Consider the following 24,735-nt stretch of genomic DNA (forward strand, 5'->3'; position numbering starts at 1 on the left):
GAAAAATGTTAAGGAAGGAAATAGCACCATTTGCTATTTAATGAGTCGAAATGTAGATACTCTGAAAAATAGAAAATTAACAGTATTCTGCCTTCATAAAATATATTTGAGTAAGCAGACTGCTGTTCTAGTAGCTATATTTTTTAAGGTGTGAGTGATAGTGAGATACCAAATGCAGTTAAATAAAACATAAACTAAAAGCTTCTTTTACTTAAGACTTCATTGGTAAAAGCTTTTGCATAAATTTGCATTTCCAAGCCTTTTTTTTTTTTTTCAAAGACTGGAATGTTAATGTTTAGTTGGGCATTATTTTTTGTGTTCCCCTGTTACTTATGCATTAATTAGTTTTGTTTACCTGTGCATAATTTTTCCTAATTTCACAACAGTTGTTGTTTTTGTAATTGACAATGCAATTTACTGCATGTGTGCATTCTGGCCCCCAAACAAGAACGTTAAGGTGAAAAGCACCAATCTCTTCATTTCAGATTGTTAAAAAAAAAGGATTGGTTGTGACTAATTTCCAATTAATTTGCAGTGGTTATGGGGAACAAAACAATTGCACCTACTAATTAAATTTTAAAATATTCCAAAGTGTCATCTTTAGGTGTCTGTGGAATATATAATTTCCATTTTGGTTCATTGCTGGATCTGTAACACCCATGAGCTTGACAGCTCTATTAATTTAAAGGCTCAGTAATACCTATTAGTACAAAACATGAAAAAAAAATACCATTAATCATTTATTTTAATTTTGCAGCTCTGTCATTTTCTCAGTATGTTTTAAAATTATGATGACACCATAATGTGCACAAATCGACCTGGATGAAGGGGAAACAGATGACACTACTTAGGGGAGATGCTGAAGTACATTATTAGAGCTTAATTAATGCCAAACTGATTAGATTTTATTGCATTTTGTGCTAAAATATTTTAAAGAATTTTTTCTTACCATATTATATTTTAAAAGTTATCCCAAACATTATGTTTACAATTGGACTTACCTTTTTTGTACTTCTTGTCTTGAGTACACTCAACCTAAATGCTGTGAAATAAACCTAAATTGTTCTTTCATTTTGCATGTTGAAATCTGAATTAATCTAGTTATTGGTTTAAATTTAGAAAAGTTTATTTCACTTCAGTCGATAGTATCTCTCATATTGGTATGCTTTGATAATAACTCCTAACCCAAATTGGCCACAATGTCCAAAAATATAAAAGATCAAAAATTGAAATAAGAAATATACTAAATATGCAAGACCTTATGCATTTCTACTGATGTGATCCAGGATTGTTAGACATGCTGAAAATGATCAAATTGTATGCACTTAGACTTTTGTCATTAGATTTTAAGAGAACGAGTAGTTATTTTATTTATATCTACATCTAGTTAAAAATTGAAAATCCTCCTTTAGACAGGGTTTTTACTAGTATCTCCTAATTGCTAGGCGTCATCAAACTAATTATATAGATTTGATTTCTTTCCTTCCAGAGCACTTAGAGGTCTCTCTTCTGGTAGATACAAACTATGGAATCACAAGGCCTAACTTTTCTCCCACATTTGCCTTGGGATCATATCTTATCTGGCTATTCATTTCTTTTGACTTTATGTATTAGAATTAGAAAATATGGCTAATATAATCTAAGTTTTTCCTCAAAAGGCAACATACTATAGTGTTAAAAGTTCTAAGAGTAAGAGTTCTTATCCACTAATAGAGAACAGGGTCCAGTGTTTCATAGAGATATTCTCTGGATGGCTTAACAATTTCAAACAGAAATTTGAATTTAAAAAATTCATAATAAAAATACACTGATTATAATACTATTTGTTTTATTTTCTTGAATATTCAGAACATAATTATACATATTTTATTTGAGAAGACTTAGGAAATTTAAAAAATCTTAACATATTACATTGACTTATATACATGACAGTTCCACAAGGTGAATTAAATAGATCTTATGAAAGATGATTTTCAATAAAAGATGATTATCAGTAAATCAGTAAGCTAAGAATACAACTATTTCATCTAAGCCATATCAGGAATATCAGTAACTCGTTTTTTCATTCAACAAATGTTTATTGAATTTCTTCTCTATGAAGGTACTAATATTTTATCCTACTGTTACAATGGAGAGAAAACAAAATAAACAATGGTTTCTGAACTCATTGTGGATATAAATTACTCAAGAGAATCACACAAAATTTCAGTAATGATGCAAAGTCTGTGAGTGAAAGTTTTGTGGTACTATGAGCTGGGATATTGTGATATCATGAGTGGGTATAAAAGTGGGACTCAACTTTGGAGGTCTAAGAAGACTTTCAAAGGAACTCAGAATAGGCGTGTGAACTAAAGGATGGGGAGCATAGAACTAAACATAAAAGGAGGGAAGAGTGTCCTATGCAGAGGGAGCTGCACGAGGTAGGAGAGAGCATGTGTACAAGGATCTGAAAGAAGACCTGATGGATGTGGGTGGAACAGAAGGAAATGGGGGCAGTCAGAGCTGCAGGACCTTAATGCCCACCGGAAGGATGGTTAACTTTAGCTTAAGAGTCAGTGGAACTATAAATAGAGTTTAAGCAAGAGAGCGATGTGATCAGCGATGCACGGTGATAAGGTCATTATGGGTAGAAAATGGGTTGGTAGGGAAGGCAATAACCACTGAGGAGACTTCTGCAATTGTTTAGACACTAGCATGGTGGAAGCAGAAAGACTAAAGTTAGGAGGTACAGAAATTATTTGAGGAATAAAACTGATCAGAATTAGTAATAGTCTGGTTATGGGTATTAAGGAGAAGACACCACTGATAATCCAGATTTCTGGCTTGAACAACTGAGCAAATGATGGAACAATTCATTCAAATAAGAGAATCTGGAAAATAATCAGGTTATTTCCTCCCTACTCCAATTTATGCTCCCTAATCAATGTCCTAGGCACATTGTTAAGAATGTTAATTACCATTACACTGCGGGATGGCAATTTTTTTTTTTTTAAGATTTAATTTATTTGATAGAGAGAGAGATCACAAGTAGGCAGAGAGGCAGGCGGGGGTGGGGAGGGGAAGCAGGCTCCCTGCTGAGCAGAGAGCCCGATGCAGGGCTTGATCCCAGGACCCTGAGATCATGACCCGAGCTGAAGGCAGAAGTTTTAACCCACTGAGCCACCCAGGTGCCCCAGCATATTTTTATGGATGTCAGAATGTTTGTTGGATTACCATGAAGTAGTTTAACATTGGTGAGAAGCTCTTTTAGATCAATGCCATGATGCTCTAGATAGCCAAGGGCACAGCTGAGTGTAGGAATTGGGTCATTAAAGAGCTATGTTCTCACATATTGTCAGTATGAGCTTAATGGTCTCTCCTGGCTTAAAAGAAAAAAAAAAAATAGATACTTTCTGTGGGTTATTAAATGTCTCACATGGATTTTTTTTCCTGGTATTTTTTTTGCATGGAAATGGAGCCTGGAATATCACTGGAATCCTACCAGGTGCTTCTGGCCTCCTCAGAGAGAAGGCAGATGGCCATAATATGCCATCTTATAATGCCACCCAAGGAATCCCAAAAGCATTGTTGTTTCAGATAGAAGAGGGATGAAAAAAATGTATTTTCCATGGAGCTATACATAATTACACTAAAAATAACAGGTTATATTTATAAGCACATAAATGAAATGTAGAGCCTCATTTGGTACTGGCATTGGTCCTATAAAGCAAGTGTATTGTTAGCCTCCTTTAATAAATAGATACTGAGGCTCAAAAATGTGAGATCCTAGGGCACGTGGGTGACTCATTCAGCTAAGCATTCCACTTTTGATTTCAGCTCAGGTCATCATCTCAGGGTTGTGAGTTTGAACCCTGCGTCGGGTTCTGCTATGCTGTGGGCATGGGGCCTGCTTCAGATTCTCTCTCTCCCTCTGTCTCTAACCCTCCTGACTTTCCTCTTTCTCTCTCTCACTTTCTCCCCCCCACCCACGTTTTAAAAAAAAAAAAAATCAGATCCATTTGCTAGTGGCTAAGCTGGCACTCAAACTCTTGCCTCCTGTCCCAAGTTCATGATTTTAACACTAAACTGTGTGAAAAGGCCACATAGGAAAGGGCTTACAAAATACTATTTTTAAGAAAGTATGGTCATGAGTTGTGAATATTATGAATATTCTTTGGCTGTAGTCGAGGAGGGGAATTTTTTTGTGTTGTTTGTTCTGTTTTTATTTTTATTTTTTGTTTGTTTGTTGTTTTGTTTTTTCCATATGACCAAAGAATTGGAGAGGGCCTGGGAAAAGTAAAAGTTACTAGGTTAAGGTCTTGGATATCATTTCTCTGTAGAGACATGGAAATTATAAAAAGATTTTTTAAAATGTTGTTGACCCTCCCTGGCAACCAACATATAACCATAAAATATTTTGGAGAGGAGAGCCAAATTTATATCTTGAAAGAGATTTCAAATCCAGGTGTAAGTATTTCCTTCCCAATGTAGCCAAAGAGCCTGTGACTTGCAGGAAAAAGTTTCTCTTTTCTCATTACCATACATATTTAAAATTGCTGTGAATTTCATCAGTAAACCTCTTAAACCATTTTTTAAAGATTTTATTGTAAATCTACACAATAATTTATCTGAATTTGTTGTTAGATCAAAGACTTAAACATTAAACTTGGATATTACTATCATTCCAGAAAATAATGACTAGAATCATAAAGAAGCTGGCACAGGGGTTTTAGAAAATTGTTATGTTTCCATTGCGTTGCTTTTTGGCAGTTATGGACCTGAAAAATTTAGCATGCTCTTTATTCCCGCTATCATATGGCTCAGCTACGTGCATGAATTCAAAATGGTTTCCATTATTGGAAGGAGACCATCTTATTCCAGAACCAAGCTAGGTAACTTTGAATGTTCCAGATAATTCCAAAATTAAGCTCTCCCCACAGATATTGTATGGCATTTATTTTTGCTCTTAAAACTCCATTCATTTCTAAGTTAGCTGAATAAATCCAGTGATAATAAACTTTTAAAGGAAGAAGCAGGAAAAGAACATTTTCTTGGTTAGATACAGGGAGAAAATTTTAAAAGGAGAATACTACCTGCTGAGATACTTTCTAAGAATCACAGTATTATTAAGCCTACCCCGGTACAAAGCAATAAAAAGATTGTACATTTGAGCCAAACATAATCAGGTGGTATATTATCAAAACTGGGAAAGTTCACATATATAATTCAGAACTTTGCAAAATGATTTCTGAATGGTAGCACTCAGCATATCAAAGATATGCCATATGAAATTATTTCCACTTTTATCCATCTCCTAGCTATGGTCCCATTAAATCGTGACTTTAAATTAAAAATTCTTTCTTCTACTTTGTGCCTCATAATTCTAGATGTGATTATATTTGACTGTAATTATATCAGGGGTCAGCAAGTTATGGCCTTTGGGCAAAATCTGGATAGCTGCCTGTTTCTGTATAGCAAAAGGATTACGTGGTTTTTTTTTTTTTAATTACATTTTTAAATGGTTGCAAAAGCAAAATAAGGATAGCATTTCATAATTTAAAATTATATAAATTTCAAATTTTAGTTTTCAAACATAAAGTTTTACTGGAATGTAGTCACACCTCTTTACAGGTAGCTGATGGACACTTCTGTGCTACAATAGCAGAGATGAGTAGTTACAGAGACCCCGTGGCCCACAAAACCTAACATATTTACCATCTAGCAGAAGATGCTTTACCGGAAGTGCTTCCCAAGCCCTAATTACATGAGCACCACCTAAACATCCTATAGCATATAACTCTCAAATATAATTACTTCTAGATTTAGAATTAGTATAAAAGTTCTGTAGCTTGTATCACTGATATGTAAACCCTTGTGATAATCTGGGCCATGACTAGTCTAGATACATGCCCATTTGAAGGTCTTGCCTTACTCCATGGAAGAGGAATAGGCCACACTGAGGAGTGGGAATGTGTATTTCTGGTGCTTCTCTCTACTTTTTCTGCTATCTCTCAGGCTACTTGTACTCATATTCCTTCCTAGGATATCATACTCCTGCTTCACCCTTCAATGTCAGCATTCTTCAGTTACGCAGCCTAATATCTGATACTTGTATTTGCCACACTGTCCTTCAGTAATCTATTCTTGATGGGTGACATTATTATAGGTTCACCCCACCCAAATCTATCTCAAGACCTGTTCTCCTTTCTGAACTCCAGACCTACATATCCTAAAGGTAGTGAACACCACCTTCAGAATATAACACTCAGCACAGAGTTCGCTAACTTCTGGGTTTCCACCCCTGCCAAAAATGCATCTCATTCTATTAAAAAGTATCACTACACACTTAGCAAACAAGGCTAAAAACACAGAAGTCACACACGAGTTTTTTCATTATCCAGTACTCCACACATTCAATCATGTCCTATAGGTTGTGCCTCCTTGATATTTCTCAAGTGTACCCCCTACTCCATTCCCATTGCCACTGCCACAATTAAAATCCATTTTAATTCTTTCTTAGATTATTATATTAGCCCCCCCCATTTAATCTCCCTGCCTCTTGTATGGCACCCAGCCCCTAGCTATGCGTCCAGAGTGATATTGCTAAGACTCAGGTTTAAAATATCCTGTCTTTCCATCATGATCTCAATGGCATTGTTTTGTGCTCCCTCTGCACCCTGAGAATATCTCTGTGATACAGTGCATATCACATTCTGCCACTGCGTATGCTGTCATTTGAATATAAACACCTTAATTATGTTAATAAAAATGTCTGTTCAACTTGGAAGCCCAAGCACTAAACTGAAGTAAGCTGGTACCTAGTACATTAAAAACAGAGTTAATTAAAGTTGGATAAAAAATTATTTCTTAGCCCTAGGTTTTGGGGGTGATTATAAGAAGGTGCTGGCCAGTCTGTCAGTTTGTCAATGGACTCTTATTGGCCTTATACCTTAGGAAGAGAAATAAAGTGACAAGTATAAATTACAGGGCTTCTTAAATTTAAAGGTGCATACAAATCACCTGGGGGATCTTGCTCCAAAGTAGAAGCTGATTCAAAAGGTCTGGGTTGGGATTGGGGAGTCTGCGTTTCTAACAATGAGGTCAGTTCTCCTGGTTTGTAGATCGTGTTTGAAGAACCAGAACACTAGAATGCAAGACAATTATCTGCAGAGGGATTTTTGTTACTGTCATTAATTATTTAAATGTTTGCACCAAAATAATACATGCACACTAAAAAAAAAAAAAGCAGAATGTTTAGAATTATAAAAAAAATAATAACTAAGATTCTGTCCCATCATTTCTTTGTCACCAGGTCTGTTCTTTGAACTATTTGGTTTTTTCCTGTCATTTACTCTATAGCTATAAAAAATATGCTTTGATCTTTTTTTTCATCTGTTACTTTTAGGTATATTCTGTTTACTTCATGCACAGAAAAGTGGCTTTTAACACTTACATTACTCCATTTAGCTCTCTTACTAACAGTGAATATGTACTGAGTGACTTCTTTTTGTGCCAGGTAACATTCTAAGCATTTTGTGTGCACTGTTTCATTTAGTCCTAATAAGAAACCCCTGAAACAGACACTATTTCAAAGTCTCTATATTATTAATGAGGGAAATAAATGGTAGTTATTTGGCCAAAGTCTCCAGATAGGGAATTGTAGACCCAGGCAGTCTGATTTTTAACAATTATGCTGTTATGCTTCTGAAAAAAGTAATGATTTTATTTAAATCAAAACAAAATATACAATCATTGAGATTATGAAAATGTCAACTGCAGAACCAAATGCTGACACACAGTTACATTTTCTTTTCTGTGAAGATTTTGGAATCTCTTCCCCCCCCCTCTTTTTTTAAGTCATCATTATGGTAATTCTCATTTTTAAAAATAGATATCAATTTACCTATTGTCCCCACTCTTGTTCTTTGCTATTTATTTATTTATTTACTTATTTTTAGAGAGTGGAGGAGGAGTGGAGAGGCAGAGAGGCAGAAAGAGAATCTTAACCAGGCTCCATGCCCGTGCAAAGCCTGACACAGGGCTCAATCTCACAACCGTGAGATCATGACCTGAACGAAATCAGGAGTCAGGACTCTTAACTGATTGGCTTCTTTCACCTTGTAATATATATTTAAGGTTCCTTCATGTCTTTTCATGGCATAATAGCTCATTTCTTAATTAGCATTGAAGAATATTCCATTGTTTGGAACTACCATAGTTGATGTATCCACACACCTGCTGAAGGAAGCAACGTGGTTGCTTCCATGTTTTGGCAATTCTTCAAAAAGCAGTGATAAAGATCTATGTACAGGTTTCTGTGCAAACATGTTTTCAAATCATTTGATTAATATCAAGGAGTGTGATCTGTGGATCCTATTATAACAGTATGTTTAGTTTTATAAGAAACTACCGAGGTGTCTTCCAAAGTGACTGTACCATTTTATCTTCCCACCAGTAATATATAAGAGTTCCTGCTGTTTCACCTCCTTTCAGCATTTGGTGTTGGCAGTGTGATCCTCTGTTTTGTGAATCTCTTTCTTAGCTCACCCATTGTTTTGCTAGAGAACACCCTCAAAAGTATTTCAAAGGGCATATAGATGGTAAATTTTCTCAATCATTTAACGACTGAAAACTTCTTCATTGAACCTTTGCCTTTAATCAATACATTAATTCAATATAGAATTCTGTGATAAAATTAACTTTTCCTCTGGGGCTTGGAGGTGTATCTCCATTTCCTTCTAGCACTAATTTTTTTTTGAGAAATCTGATGCCATGAGACTTTTGTTTTTTGGTAAGTTGCCAGGTTTTCCTCTCAGAGAGCATCTAGAATATTCTTTTTATTCCTGTGCTTTGAAATTTCATAATAATACCTGATTTGAACTGTACAGGACAGGAATCAAACTTTCATTAGCAGAAAAAAGGAGAAGGTTCTCTAGGGCCATAGCTGGCACAGGGTACAGAGGTGGGAGTTCAGGAGGAATGCTGGCAGGGTTGGAGAGTCAGTTCTCAAACCCAGTTCTTGCACTCACCAACATGAACTATGTAACACAGGTTACAGAACCCATACTGTTGTCATATATTGAAAACTAAGGATATTGACACAGACCTCCAAAGGTTGAGGGATGATAAAATTAAGTAATGTAAAAATGATTAAAAAAAATTATGCTTTTACTTGCAGGTCTGAGAACTCCTTGAAAAGAGAACATATCCACCTCTGTTTTAATCATATTAGAATGCTTTTCTGCTCTTTGCTTTCCTTTAATTTATTGAGGTGAATTGACATACAACATTATATTAGTTTTGGGTATACAACATAGTGATTGGACGTGTATATATATGGCAAAATGGTCACCACGATATCTAGTTAATAATCTGTCTCCGTACAAAGTTAATACAGTGTTATGGACTATACTCCCAGCGCTGCACATTACATCCCTTTGAGTTATTTATTTTATACTTGAGGTCTTGTACTTAATCTTCACGCATTTTGCTACCCACCCACGCCCTCTCCAATCTGGTAACCACGGATCTATTCTCTCTATATATGAGTCCTGGGTTTGTTTTATTTTGTTTGTTTTGGTTTTTAAATTTTACTTATAGGGGAAATCATATGGTATTTGTCTTCTCTAACTTATTTCACTTAGCACAATACTCTCAAGGCTCGCCTGTGTTGTCGCAAATGTAAAATTTCATTCTTTTATCCTCAGGAGTCTCCCGCTGAGTGTGTGTGTGTGTGTGTGTGTGTGTGTGTGTGTGTGTGCGCGCGCGCGCGCATCCATTTATCAGTGGACCCTTAGGTTGTTCCCATATCTTGCCTATTGTAAGTGGTATTGCTGTGAACATGGGGCTGCATATATGTTTTCAATTAGTGCTTTCATTTTCTTCAGATAGATACCCAGTATTGGAATTGCTGGATCATATGGTAGTTCTATTTTTAATTTCTTGAGGAGCTGCCATCCTGCTTCTCAGAGTGGCTGCCCCAGTTTACAGTCCCACCAATAGTACACGAGGGTTCCCTTTTCCACATCCTCACCAACCTTTGTTCTTTTTTGCCTTTTGATAATAGCCATTCTGACAGGTGTGAGGTGATATCTCCTTGTGGTTTTTGCTTTAATTTCCCTGATAACTAGTGTTATTGAGCATCCTTTCTATCAGCCTGTTGACCAACTGTATATCTTCTTTGGAAAAATGTCTATTCAGATTTTTTAATCAGGTTGGTTTTTGTTACTGAGTTTCGTAAGTTTTTTAATGTATTTTGACATTGGCCCCTTATCAGATGTTTGATTAGCAAGTACCTTCTCCCATTCAGTGGGTTGCCTTGTTGTTTTGTTGATGGTTTCCTTTGCTGGGCAGAAGTTTTTTAGTTTGATGTCATCCGTCTGTCTCTTTTATTTTGCTTTTGTTTCCCTTGCCTTTGAAGTCATATCCAAAAATCATTGCTAAAATGATTGTCAGGGAGCTTACTACTTAAGTTTTCTTCTAGGCATTTTGTGGTTTCAGAGTTTACATTCATGTTTTTAATCTATTTCATGTTTATTTTTGTATGTGGTATAAGATAATAATAATTGTATATGGCTCAGTTTTATTCTTTTGCATATGGTTGTCTGGTTTTCCCAACAGCATGTATTGAACAGACTGTCCTTTCCCCATTGTGTATTCTTGTGTCAGTTTTTCTACCAATACCACAGTGTTTCGTGTACTTTAGCTTTGTAATTTACTCTGAAACCAGGGAACATAAGTTCCTCTGGCTTTTTTCTTATTTCTCAAGTTTGTTGTTGTTGTTGTTGTTGTTTTTAATTTCTTGAGGAACTGCCATCCTGCTTCTCAGAGTGACTGCCCCAGTTTACAATCCCACCAATAGTTCATTTGTGGTCTTTTGTGGTACCATGCACATTTTAGATTTGTTCTAATACTGTGAAAAATGCCATGGTATATTGTTAGGGACTGCATTGAATCTGCAGATTGCTTTAGGTAGTGTGGACATTTTAACAATATTAAATCCTCCAGTGCATAAGCATGCAATATCTTTTTAATTATTGTGTTTTCTTCAATTTCATTCCTTAGTGTCTTACAGTTTTTAGTGTTCTGGTCTTTTACCCAACTGGTTAAATTTATTCCTAGATATTTTACTCTTTCTGATACAATTATAAATGGGATTATTTTCTTGATTTCTTCTTTTGATAGTTATAAAATCAACAAAATTTTTATTATTAATTTTGTATCCTGCAACTTTACTGAATTCATTTCTTTAGTACTAACAGATTTTTGTTGTTGTTGTTGGAATCTTGAGGGTTTTCTGCATATAGTATCATGTTATCTGCAAATAGTGACAATTTTACCTTTTTTCTCAATTTAGATGCTTTTTTTTCTTTTTCTTGCCTAATTGCTCTGCTTAAGACTTCTAATACTTTGTTGAATAAAAATGAGAATAGTAGGCATCCTTGTCTTGTTCTTGATCTTAGAGGAAAGATTTTCAGCTTCTTGCCATTTGGTATGATTTTAGCTATGAGATTGTCATATGTCCTCTAGTATGTTGAGGTATGTTTCCTCTATACCCAGTTGGTTGAGAGATTTTATTATAAATTAATCTTTAATTTTGTCAAATGCCTTTCTGCATCTATTGAAATAATCACATGTTAATCATTTTGTTCATGTGATGTATCATATTGATTCATTTGTAGATGTTGAACCATTCTTGCACATTTGGATCTTTCTTGATCTTGGCTGTATGACCTTCTCAATGTAGTTTTGAGTTTTGTTTGCTAATATTTCACTGAGGATCTTTTGCCTCTGTGTTCATCAGGGATATATGCTTGTAATTTGTGTGTGTTTGATGTCTTTGTCTGGTTTTGATATCAGGGTGATGGTAGCCTTACAAAATGAAATTGGAAGCATACCCTTCTATAGAGTTTCTGGAAGAGTTTAGGAAACATCGTTATTAAGTCTTTTAATATTGGTAGAATTCACCAGAGAAGACACTTGGTCCTGGACTGTTGTTTCTTGTGAAGTTCTTAATTATCGATTCAGTCTCCTTACTAGTGATCAATCTATTCAGATTTTCTGTTTCTTCTTGAATCAGTTTGGGAGATTGTAAATGTCTAAAATTTATTTCTTCTAGGCTGTCCAGTTTGTTGGTATCTAATTATCCAAAGTAGTTGCTCATGATTCTTTGTATTTCTGTGGTAACAGTTATAACTTCTCTTTTATTTCTGATTTTTTTTTAATTTGAGCTCTCTTTTTTTTTTTTCTTGGAGAGTCTAGCTAAAGTTTTGTGAATTTTGTTTATCTTGTCAAAGAAGTGGCTCTTGTTTTCATTGATTTTTTTTTTCTGTTGCCCTTTTAGTCTCTGTTTAATTTATTTCCAATCTGATCTTTATTATTTTCTTCCTTCTAACTTCAGGCTTCATTTGTTCTTTACTAATTCCTTCGGTGTAAAGGTAAATTGTTTATATGAGATTTTTCTTGTGTTTTGAGGTAGGCCTACCTACATTGCTATGAACTTCCCTCTTAGAACCATGTTTGCTGCATCCCATAGTTTTAGTTATGCCGTATTTCTGTTTTTATTTGCCTCTAAGAATTTTTTTTATTTCTACTTTGATTTCTTCTATGACTCAATAGTTGTTCAGTAACATGTTTAATCTCCATGCAGAACGAGTCTTTTTTCCAGTCTTCTTTTTATGATTGATATTATGATCTGAGAAGATGCTTGATATGATTTCATACTTTCTGAATTTATTGAGACTAATTTCTTTTTTTTAAGATTTTATTTATTTATTTGCCAGAGACAGAGGGAGAGAGAGCGAGCGAGCACAGGCCTACAAAGAGGCAGGCAGAGGGAGAAGCAGGCTCCCTGCCGAGCAAGGAGCCCGATGTGGGACTCGATCCCAGGACGCTGGGATCATGACCTGAGCCGAAGGCAGCTGCTTAACCAACTGAGCCACCCAGGTGTCCCTATTGAGACTAATTTTATAGCCTAACATGTGACCTATTCTGGAGGATGTTCTGTGTGAACTTAAGAAGAATATGTATTCTGCTAATATTGGACTATCCTATATATATATAAAGATATTAAAGATATTAATATAATGTATTAAGTGCATCTGGTCTATTGTGTCATTTAAGACCAAAGTCTCCTGATTTTCTGACTGACTGATCGATCCATTGACGTAAATGGAGTATTAAAATCTCCTACAATTATTGTATTGCTATCAATTTCTCTTTTTAGGTCTGTTAATATTTGCGTTATATATTTAGGTGTTTCTATGTTGTATGCATATACTTTTATAAATGTTATATCTTCTTGATGGATTGACCTCTATATCATTATGCAGTTTGCTACAGTCTTTGTTTTAAAGTCTGTTTTGTCTGATATGAGTGTAGTTAAACAACCATCTTTCCCATTTGTATGGGAGATATTTTTCCATTTCTTCACTTTCCGTGTGTGTGTCTTTACTTCTGAATTGAGTCTCTTGTTGGCAGTATATAAGTGTCTCTCGATTTTTGTTTGTTTTTTAATCCATCCAGCCATTCTGTATCTTTTTATTGGAGAATTTAGTCAATTTACATTTAAAGTAATTATTGATGGGTGTGTACTTACTGCCATTTTGTACAGTATAGTACAAAACTGGCTGTTTTTGTAGGTCCTGCCTGTTTCTTTCTTCTCTTTCTCTCTTTCCTTGTGATTTGGTGACTTTAATGTTATGTTTAGGTTCCTTTCTCATTTATTTTGTGTATTTACTATGTCTTTGTTTTGTGGTTACCATGAGATTTACATATATATCATCTTTTGTATATAATGGTTTATTTTTAAGTTGATAGCAACTTAAATTTGAACACATTTGAAAACCACATTTTAACCCCACCCACATTTTATTTTTGATGTCACTTTTTACATCTTTTTATTTTGTACAACTAATTAGTGTAGTTTTAGTTAATTTTACTACTTACATCTTTTAGCCTTCTGAGTCACTTTATAACTAATTAATCCACTATGTACTTACTTTTTCCAGTGACAATTTTACTTTTGCATGTTTTCCTGTTATTAAGTAGTACCATTTCCTTTCAGCTTAAAGAAGTTTCTTTAATATTTCTTGTAAGGCCAGTTTAATAGTGATAAACTCCTTTAGTTTTTGCTTTCTGGAAAACTCTTTATCTTTCTTGCAAATCTGAATGGTAACCTTGTTGAGTAGAGTATTCTTGGTTGGAAGGTTTTTCCTTTTATCACTTTGAATGTCCTGCCACCTTCTTCTGACTTGCAAAGTTTCTGCTGAGAAATCTGCTCATAGTCTTACAGAATTTCCCTTGTATATAACAAATTTTCTCTCTCCCTCTCTTTCTCTCTCCTCTCTCTCTGGTTTTAAGATTTTCTATTTAACTTTTGGCATTTTAGTCTTAATGTGTCTTAGCTTGGCTCTTTTGGGGTTCATTTTACAAAGAACTTTCTGTTCTTCTAGGACCTGATGTATGTTTCCTTCTTTAGGTTAGGGAAGATTTCAGCCATTTTTTTTTCAAGTAAATTTCTGCCGACTTCTCTTGGGACCACTATAATGCAAATTTTATTCCACTTGGCAAGGTCCTGTAGGTCCTTTCAGCTATCTTCATTTTTTAAAATTCTCTTTTCTTTTTGTTGCTGAGTGAGTTTCATTTCTTTATCTTCAGTTTGCTGATCTGTTCTGCCACTTGACTCAGTTACTGTCAAGCTCCTCAAATTTGCTTTTCTTCCATTTGTTAGTTTTTTCCCATATGTTTTTATCTCTTTATTGAAGGTTTCATATGTTTATCCTTTCTTCTTTCAAGTTCTGTCAGCATCATTCCTTTGAATTCTTTACCAAGTAGATTACTTATCTTTGTATCATTAAGGTGTTTTCCTGAGGATTTGTCTTGTTCTTTCATTTGAAACATGTTTCTCTGTTTTCTCATTTTGTTCAACTTTCTATGTTTTAGGTGAAACAGCTACCTTTCTCAGTCTTGAGGAAATGGCCTTGTATAGGTGATGATCCTTCTCATTTAACCTTGCCCTACCTTTTGGTTGTCTCTTGAACCTTTTTATTGTCTAAACCACATAATTTGTTCTTGATATGTCTCTATTTTTAAGTATGTGCCAAGACCTGTCAATAATCCATTTAGGATCTATTTTCAGGTAACAGCTTTTAAAGGATGGAAATGTTTACAGTCTATGGGGTCATATGTATAATCATTGCTATTCTGTAGACCAGGAGATCTGGAGGCGTCCCCTGGACAACTGTTGCAAAAACTAGGGCGTCAGATGAGACTACAAGCTTCTTTCTGGAAAGTTTTGTGGAGCTATAGGAAGGTCAAAGGGGTGCTCAGGGATGGTGCTTTCCACTTACATTCCCTGGGAGTGCTTCTTAGCCCCTAGATATGTGGGAAACCTAAAGCCTGTCCCTCAAGCTGAAATTTTAAACTAAGTAAATAAGCCCTTTTCGCAGAAAGACTGGGGTTATATTTCAGGCTGCTGTCTGTGCCCTAGGGGTGGTGGACTGCCAAGAACTGTCTTTTCAATTGTTACAGTCTTATGGAGCTCTGGAATGCCAGGTCTCTTAGCCATCAGGAGATCAAGGGGTGATCCCAAAAATGTGAATTGCATGTGCCCACTTTTTCAGCAAGGCAGTTGGAGAATGTGTTGTCTATTCATGCATACCAGCGTTAGGCTGAGAAAGGAAGAGTGCTGGGATCCTTCACATTTAGCCCCAGCCAGAGGCCAGGGAAATGTTGCAATCCCCCCTACTCCCGAACTTTAGCTAATAAGTGGGAGGACTCTGTGACCATTCATGTTTTCCTGCCCCAGTCAGGGAGAGGGAGAGCATTGCAATGGCCCATGCCCTCCTGCCTCAGTAAGTACCACAACCACTGTCCTTGTCTATCTCAGGAAGGCAACAGGAAGGTGCCACATGCAAGCTCATCCACCTGTGCTAGTAGGATGTGTGGAGAGAGCTGTCTCCAGAGAGCATCTCAACTGTCCCCTGGCCCTCCATCTGATGCCCCCAGATTAGCAAATGAATCTGAATCTATGTGAGGGAACTTTTCCTGGAGAAGTGCTTGTCTGGTGAAATCCCTCCCCACTGTGTGTTGCTGTGCCAGAGTGGGGCTTTTCCTACCCACCTCAATCTGGTTCTTTTATCCTTTGTTTTGGAGAGCAGATCATCTAGTTTTCAGATAATTTTCAGAGGAAAATGATCCATATGTAGTGACAAATCTTGTATGTCTATGGAAGAAGGTGATTCAGAATCTTCCTACACTGCCATCCTGGATGCCCCTCTAACCAGAAAGCTTAGTATGCCCTTTGGTGGATAGCTGGGGCCTCCAGGGACTGGATATTAAAGAAGGTGCTCAGATGACCTGAGGTAAAGAAACACTATGCCTTATAATAAAGGGTAGTGAGAATATTCGGTGTTAAGGAATGGGGAATTAGGAAAGAAAAATCCAACGGGTCATGTGAAACTTGCCCAGAGAATGGGTCAGGAAAGGCTTTCCTCTCTTACCTCAATTTTAGTTTGGCTAAAGAAAGTTCTTTACAGAGAACACAAATGTTTAATGGGAATAAACACTATTCACTGCTATGAGATATAAACCCCCTATTGTATCATGTTTATGAAGTTATACTTAATCTTGCACATCAACAATAATACTTTTATGGGAATAGAGTTTTGTTAAGGGCAACTCAAAGAGATGAAACAGGTAGCATCTGAATTACTTACGTAAAATACTTAGCATAAGGCACCACACACAGTAAGAGCCAAATCTTACTGTTTTTTATCTTATTATTACTCTCAATATTATAATTATGAAGTTACACTATGTAACACTGATAATACGGTAGAGACAAGAAAACTGTTTTGTAATCCTTGATTTGGTTTCCATGTGCATCTTTATTTTGTACTGAATACTTATAAAATAAAAATGCAATCAAATTTTTTCATGTTTAGATTTTTAAGTGTGTCCAATCTTAATATGTAATAGGAATATAGAAGTAGAAATAGTCATGCAACTGTAGACATGCCTCTCTTGTTCTACCATGGCTTTGCAAAAGAATAGGCAATATGAATAAATGAAGAGTTTTTATAGAAGGACACTATTATATTACTGACAGTATTTATCTTGCATTTTTAAAACAATGAGAAGGAAGGAATAAAGCAATGTTCTTCTACCTTCATGCAGCTATCCCAGCTTTTGGAAGCCCCATCATTGCTTATAAGTGCTCACAATTCTCTCTCAATTACAAATATCAGATTCTCTTCCAAACTAATCAAAATCAAATTGCAAATTGATTATAGCCAGTGATTGATAAAGATTTGGTGTATTGAAAACAGCTGAGAAACAACTGCCTGACTGTTGAAAGATGGAAGCAATCAAAAATTGCTGAAAATTCTACTCATGTCTTCAGATTGCTGAAACTTAGTATATTCTAAAGTCTTTAGAGATAAAATTTGCTCCTTATTCATTGTTGTTTTTCTGGTAGATACCATGTTCTCAAAGTAAGTAAGTAAGTAAATAAATAAATAAAGTATGAAATGTAGGTATGTCTGGGGCTCAGTCATTTGAACATTTGACTCTTGATTTTGGCTCAGGTCATGATCTCAGGACCATGGGATCGAGGCACAGTTTGGGCTCTGCACTTAGCATGGAGTCTGCTTGAGTCTCTCTCTCTCTCTCTCAAATAAATAAATAAAATCTTTAAAGTAAAAAGTGTGGAATATATATAAAATAGGCATCTGAATTATTATTCCAGTCTTGGAAAGACCCTCTTAAGCAGTTTCCTGCACATGGGCAGTCTGAACCCAAACTTAAGTCTCTACAGCTTTCCGGAGCCTATATTGAACTTTCTGTAACCATACCATCATCAACTCACTTAAACTGGAATTATTCTCTTTGTTAATAGAGTACTTTTTGCTTCTGCTCAAATATACAAGGACATTTAATTATCCAATGAGAGTACCTATGCAAAGAGCCCAAATACATAATAGGCATTTCATGAATGCCAGTTTCCTTCATGTTATCTCTCCTAGAAAATACAGCCAGTTGGTTTTCATTTCCATAAACAATAGATAATAAATATATAGATTTAACTTTTGTGGAAATAATGTTAGATTAAAGAAAGAGTTGTATACTTAGAGCACAGGTATGATCAAACAACCAAAAGGACAGGTTTTAAATAATTTTAAAAATAAGATTGTCCGTCATCTGGCTTAGAATCTGAAACTAGAACTCCATAATAATCAGTAACATGGGTTAAGGATCCATCCCACTGTATCAAGAGCACTGAACAAAGAAATAACAACATGTTTTTTTTTCAAAAAAGAATTGCCAGTATAAAGATAGCCATGATCAAAAAAATTTCAAATGCCAAAATAACACAAAGAATGAACAAAATCTCATAGCCAATGACTTGTGGTACTATGGTTACACTTCATCATAAACTAGTACTAAGCTTATATATGTAACTAGAATGATATATTTCTCCCAAAGTCTTAAGAATAATTTGCTATTAATTAACCTAGTTTCCAAAATGTCCTAATACTATTGTACCCTCCAAAGAATTTAGTCCAGCAACTATGGCTCAGAAATGTGTATCTCCTTACTTTAGCTGCTAATGTTCTATTTGATTCTAAGGTTATCATATAAGTAATATGTGGAAACTGCTTTCCCAGGATTTCATTTTAACATTGTATTTTTGTGTAAAAAGCTCACTTTTATTTTCAGCATTAAGAAAATAGTGCCTTTCCGCTTAACCTCCTATTTCAGTTTCTATGGTAGGTTGAACATGCCTGTTAAAGATTTTTTTTTAATTTAATTTTATTTTTATTTATTTGACAGAGATCACAAGTAGGCAGAGAGGCAGACAGAGAGAGAGGGAGAAGCAGGCTCCCTGCTGAGCAAAGAACCTGATGTGGGGCTTGATCCCAGGACCCTGGGATCATGACCTGAGCCGAAGACAGAGGCTTTAACCCACTGAGCCACCCGACACCCCGAACATGTCTGTTAAATTTCTTTTTCCTACTTGACAAGAATTTCTCGGGAGCACAGATTGTGCATTATTCATTAAAAGTTCCTGGTACAGTGTCTGAAGCATAGTAGGGGTGCAATAAATTTTATGAAATGAATGAATGAATGGATGATGCTGTATTAGACAGCATATGAAGCTAGGATTCAGGGGGATTTAAAAATCAATGGCATCATCTAAAACTGTTAAGAGACAAAATCTAGTAGAGATCTCTTTTAATCTATAAAAATGTGTACATTCTGGGATCTTAACTATCTGGCTATCAATTCCACAGTTTGTAAGATAACAAAAATAAAATCATACATTCGGAGAGCTTGGGGCTGGCTTAGCCTACTGGCCTTTTACAGGTGCAATTTATTTTTACAGTAAAAAGAAGAACACTGAATCTTCCCAGAATAACCTGACTCCAACAGACTTAAATAAAGTTGTTCATTTTCCCAGGTTTTTGACATACTTCGGTCTTTCTAGATTGTGAAGTGAATCTCCATTTCCCAAAAGCCCCAGTGCCGATTTTAATGATCCTGTCCACGTGACATACATTTTTTTTTTTGTTTTATTGCTATTAGTGAATGACAAGTGAAGGATATTCATTTTAACTTGAAAATGTCAGGGATGCACTTTAAGAGATATATTTTTGCAGCTTTTAATGAGGTGGTGTTTCTTTTTGAAAGAAATACTCATCTCTGATGCGGGTGCTGTGCAGGTGACAACTGATATTTAATAAGCGATGGTTCTTGTATTAGTAGCAGTTCTCTAAAGAAAATGTCTCAGATTGCTTTTGAAAAACTCTTAGCGTCACTAGCCCAAAGGCAAGATGTGACCTTTTTATTACATAATGAGAATCATTTATTATCTTACAATGTATCTTAAAGTCACAGACAAAATGCCACTTTGATAATTGCTTTCAATTAGCTTAGAGCATAGCATATATTCATAAAATGTCTTCTCTAATTTAGACTTGAATTAGAGAAAATTGCAGACATAATCTACTTTAAGGTTGTCTCATTTAAGGTGATTCGTAGTTTTATATCAAAGAAATCAAAATGAGTAGCTTCGGAACAGTCTCAAAGTGTTTTAAGCAGGCTTTTCAATATTTGATTCTATTCTATTACCAATTAATTAACAAATTAGAAAGCTAGTTCATCATTTCTGACCTTTTGTGCACGTTAACTTTTGACTTTCATTCCTAATGATTGTTTTGAAATTAAACCTTGCAGTTCATGTGGAAAGAGAGAAACAAGCTGATTAACAAGATAAATAAGGCTCCACTTGATCCCCAGTACATCTTGATGTTGGACTCTAACTGGGATTCTGAATACTGTCACGGTGCATCCTTTCCCGCTTTAAGTAGTCAGTGAATCATACTAGATAATTGTGTGGCCGAAACAAAGAGTTTGGGGCCATTACTACAAGTGAGATTAGAGGTAACATGATATTTAAAATGTGGTTTCAGTCAATTTTTATTTTTTGTTAATATCCTGAGCATTGGAATAACGGTTTAAAGTAATAAAAACTCTGAAACTGCATTTTACGCTCGTGGTGTTCCAGTAGTTCATGGAATATTATTAACCTTAACAGAGGTTCTTTGAAATCGGTATTATATCTGGAGATTACCCTCTCTCTCTTTCTTTCCCTAGATAAAAATTACACACAAGAACCAAGCCCCAATGCTGATGGGTCCGCCTCCAAAAACTGGATTGTTCTGCTCCCTCGTCAAAAGAACAAGAAACCGAAGCAAGGAGTAAACCTGTCTCATTTTATTCTTCGAGATCTAATTAGCATAATTGGGCCGTGGAAACTTATGCTGGAAATCTTTGAACCATTTTAGTTCTCTTGCTCATGCAAAATCATTGAATTGGTTTAACAGTTTTTGTTACTGAGCTAATGTAAAATTCAGCTATTAGAAAATTTGTCTCCGTTTTTATAGGCATCTTTGCATGAAGAAGGCAGAAGTTTACATGAAGTGGTACTGCATATTTTTGTTGCATGCATTCCCATAGATTTTTATGTACCTCACTCATTCCTCCCCCAGTTTCCATTTACTAACCTGTGAGAGAAATCTGTAAACCCTAAAGGAAATACCATGGAAAAAGTGATTCTCTGTGTGATTCCAATTACTGATAAGCGCTAATCAGTAATGCTATGATAATCACAACTGCAGATTGCAATACTTTTGCCTTTAAGAATCAGTGTCTCAATGACCTTTGAACTATGACTTGAGAAGAAACTTCTAATCGGAACATTTTATTAAATACTTGTCTATGATACGTCGCTGTATCTAAATAGTTTTTCTTCAACATCTTGATGCTTCTGAGTGGAATTTCAGGTATACAGTTTTCTTGTGCAAAAAAAAAAAAAAAAAAAACAGAAAATCATTTTTATTTTGTTTCCTTTTGGTTTTAACTCCAGAAATTAGTGAAAACAGAAATAAGTTACTTGGCAGTAAAGTGTGGTAACATGGCAAGCCTTATTCCTTTCTGCATGCGGATCTAGAAGAAAATTCATAACCACACCAGTAACCAAATAGCTGTTTTAAACTATGTGCCTAATATTACTATCTCCCACCAAAGATTCAGAAAAAGATGCCTGAGAGAAATGGGTTCATGTATAATTAACTAGCATTGTGGAAAAAATTTATGGTTCTTATGATTAATTTTTTGATGACTTAAACTCTGAAAAGAGAGTGAATTACCCATTAATTATAATTAAAGTTCTCACCTGATGCAGACAATAGACCATACAACATAATCAAAGCTCAATTCAATGATTTCTTGCCTTTTTGGTCATTTATAAATATAGGTATCCATAATTTTTAATGGATCAGTTAAGTGCACTTGAGAAAGTAAATGATTGTATCAATTTTGTTCTAGTATAAATGGATACCTGTGAGGACTATTAAGCTCACTGAAGCAAACCATGCACGCACTTCGTCCTCGCCCATCGGCATAGGCCACTCCCATCTCTGTGGCATTTCAGATGTTCATTTGGAAATGATGGCCCAGATCATTGTTTACGATATTCATGGTATGGTTGTAGTCTCTGTTTAAAGAAATTATGGAATATGTGCTTTTCTTTGTGTTTCATTAAATCTATGATATAAAATGAAATTCTATTCTGAGCAGTTGGGGTATTGTTCACTCATACCGACCTGCATCTCATCATTGCATGTTTTATGTTTTTTAAACATGCCACAAGGAAAACAAGTGCTTGAAATGCATGATTTATTAGTTTTTCTCTCCACTCTGCATTAAAGTACTAATGATTTATCAGTTCTGTTTTTCTATTGATTCATTCATCTTTGAACAACAAATAGCATTTAGTGATTCTGTTGAACACACTCCTGTGCATGGATTTATGGATTTCAAGTGAAATTGCTATAATTTTTGTTCTTTGGTTTGAAAACTCAACTGAATGCTGTTGTATCAAATAGCTACTCTCAAGCAATGTACTATAATGGAAGATTATGTATAAAACGTATTATTTTAGTGTTCCAGGAACATTAGATGGTAAATATCAATCAACAAAAAGTTTAATTGCTTTGAAAATAAAAGCTTTTGAATAAAATTAAGACATAATTTAGCATTCCCAGGAAAATTATCATTACAATTGCAAATGTGGCACAGCAATCACTTGCCCTAGTATAAAAAAAAAAAAAAAGTTATTTGGCAGAGCCGTAATCTGGAGCAAAAGAAATCTCTAAACAGTAACAAATGCATTACTGACATAATGTTACATAACACACACATTGATTTTTGTGTATCTATGGTTACAGGTAATAAATATTTTTACATAAATTGACACAATTTTCTACAATGGGCAGGCAGGCCTTGTATCAAAACATATTCTGAAGCCACAAATTATTTTATGTGCAGTACACATACGATTATGTCTTGGCTACCTTTTATAGTATGTAGTGGGAAGGCAGCAACAGTTTGTGAGTCATTCTTCACAATCTGTGCAGTGGAAAGCTGCTGATGAGACAGTGGAATGGGACGAATCAAACAACCTGCCTATCAGACTTCCAGAGTTGAAATCAAGGGATGCAGCTTTCCTTCCGGGTAGCTCCTTAACTCTAATTAGTGATAATAGTAGTTACATTTTCAGTCAGAATTCATTGGTACAAATAACAAATGTTCTAATAGGAATCAAATGTTACTGTCTTCAACTCATTTTCTAAAGCTACTGACATGCTTGCCCTGCAAGTACACTACTCCTGGGGTTTGGAAAGTAGTTTAAAAAAAAAAAATGACTTTGATAGTTATAAAATCAGAGAAGATATTCTTTCCATTTTTATGACAGCTTCAAGTGAGGAATATATATTTTAAGGAAAATTCTAAACAGAAAGCTCTATGGTATATTAAAATACTGAATAACGAATGTTAGCTTTTCAAGATGGGATTTTTTCTTCTCTGTGTGTGAGTGCTGGATTGTTGCATCAACTTCTTTTAAGTAGAGTAGACATAGAGTACAAAGGTTTAAGTAGATGAAACCCCAAAGAGAAAAAACTAACACTGGACTTGCTGGGAGTCAGAGGAACAGAGGGAGAGAGATACACATTTTGCTAAACAGTGCAATACACCGAGTTGATAAACAGACATTCCAGGAGAACCCTGGACATCGAGGCTTCCAGTGGGAATGGGGAGGTCTATGTGGATCCAGGAATTTTAAAGGACATCAGTGTATTTTTCCGCATACATGTGTATACCATGTGTATTCAATTCAAAAAGTGCTGGTCAATGTATTTGTGGAGAAAGAAGGTATCTTGTAGAAGGTAGAGAAAACAAACTCTTTCAAACAGTTTTCATATTTAAGCTGTATCTGTGATTATAGCCATAACAAAGCAGAAGGCTCAGATGCTTAGTGTAGTCTACTGCAGGTAGAAATTTAAATCTGATGAATTGTGAATATGTTTCTGCATATTGTTCTTTTTTAGGGGGATGGGAAATCATTGCAGTTTTCCGGGGAGAATCTGTGTTGAATTTCAGACTGTATTCTACTTGAATGAGACAGAACTTTTAAAAGACTCCATTCCTTTTTGTGTCAGTTTATTGTTTATTGATTATAAAAAGGGAAATGTACCTTTCATGGCACATAGAACCCACAAACAATGATTCAAATACAGTATGTATATTCTAAACTAAACAGTGAAGCCCTTGTAATATATGTTAAGGGTGTAAAGTTTAAATAAATAAATAAATAAACAAAACCCGCAGAAGAACTTTTATTTTGTGACAGGCAGAAATCACCCCCTTTAGACTCCCGACTAAACTGCATTCAGTTTAAATAAAAATCTAATAAACTTACACCGAAGGATTCTATACATCCTTATTGTGTTTAAAAACAGAGAATTCATTTAATTATAGTATCTCATTAATTTTTTTGGAAAGTGTTATATACAATATCATGCTTTTTGAAATAAAAACGTTAATCTCTCAGTTAAGTGTCATTCCTTCCTGCTGTTTTGGCCAGATTTTATCTGAAAATGAACTTTTTTTTTTTTAAAGATTTTATTTATTTTTGACAGAGATCACAAGTAGGTAGAGAGGCAGGCAGAGAGAGAGGAAGGGAAGCAGGCTCCCTGCCAAACAGAGAGCCCGATGTGGGGCTCAATCCCAGGACCCTGGGATCATGACCTGAGCCAAAGGCAGAGGCTTTAACCCACTGAGCCACCCAGGCACCCCTGCAAATCCCTGCCAAACAGAGAGCCCGATGCGGGGCTCAATCCCAGGACCCTG

The 24,735-nt window shown here is 35.3% G+C and overlaps 1 protein-coding gene across 1 annotated transcript in view; it reads left to right on the plus strand.

Annotated features, from left to right (window-relative positions):
- Positions 1-24,429, plus strand: part of LOC309845276 (diacylglycerol kinase beta-like) — a 267,396-nt gene extending 242,967 nt beyond the window's left edge. Inside the window, exon 6 of the mRNA XM_082693029.1 lies at positions 20,638-24,429. Within this exon, the coding sequence (XP_082549155.1) occupies positions 20,638-20,745 (108 nt within the window). The 3' untranslated portion in view covers positions 20,746-24,429. The remainder of the gene's footprint in view (positions 1-20,637) is intronic.
- The last annotated feature ends 306 nt before the right edge of the window (positions 24,430-24,735 follow it).

The sequence above is a fragment of the Mustela nivalis genome, assembly GCF_964662115.1.
Source record: "Mustela nivalis genome assembly, chromosome: 12".
NCBI classification, from domain to species: domain Eukaryota; kingdom Metazoa; phylum Chordata; class Mammalia; order Carnivora; family Mustelidae; genus Mustela; species Mustela nivalis.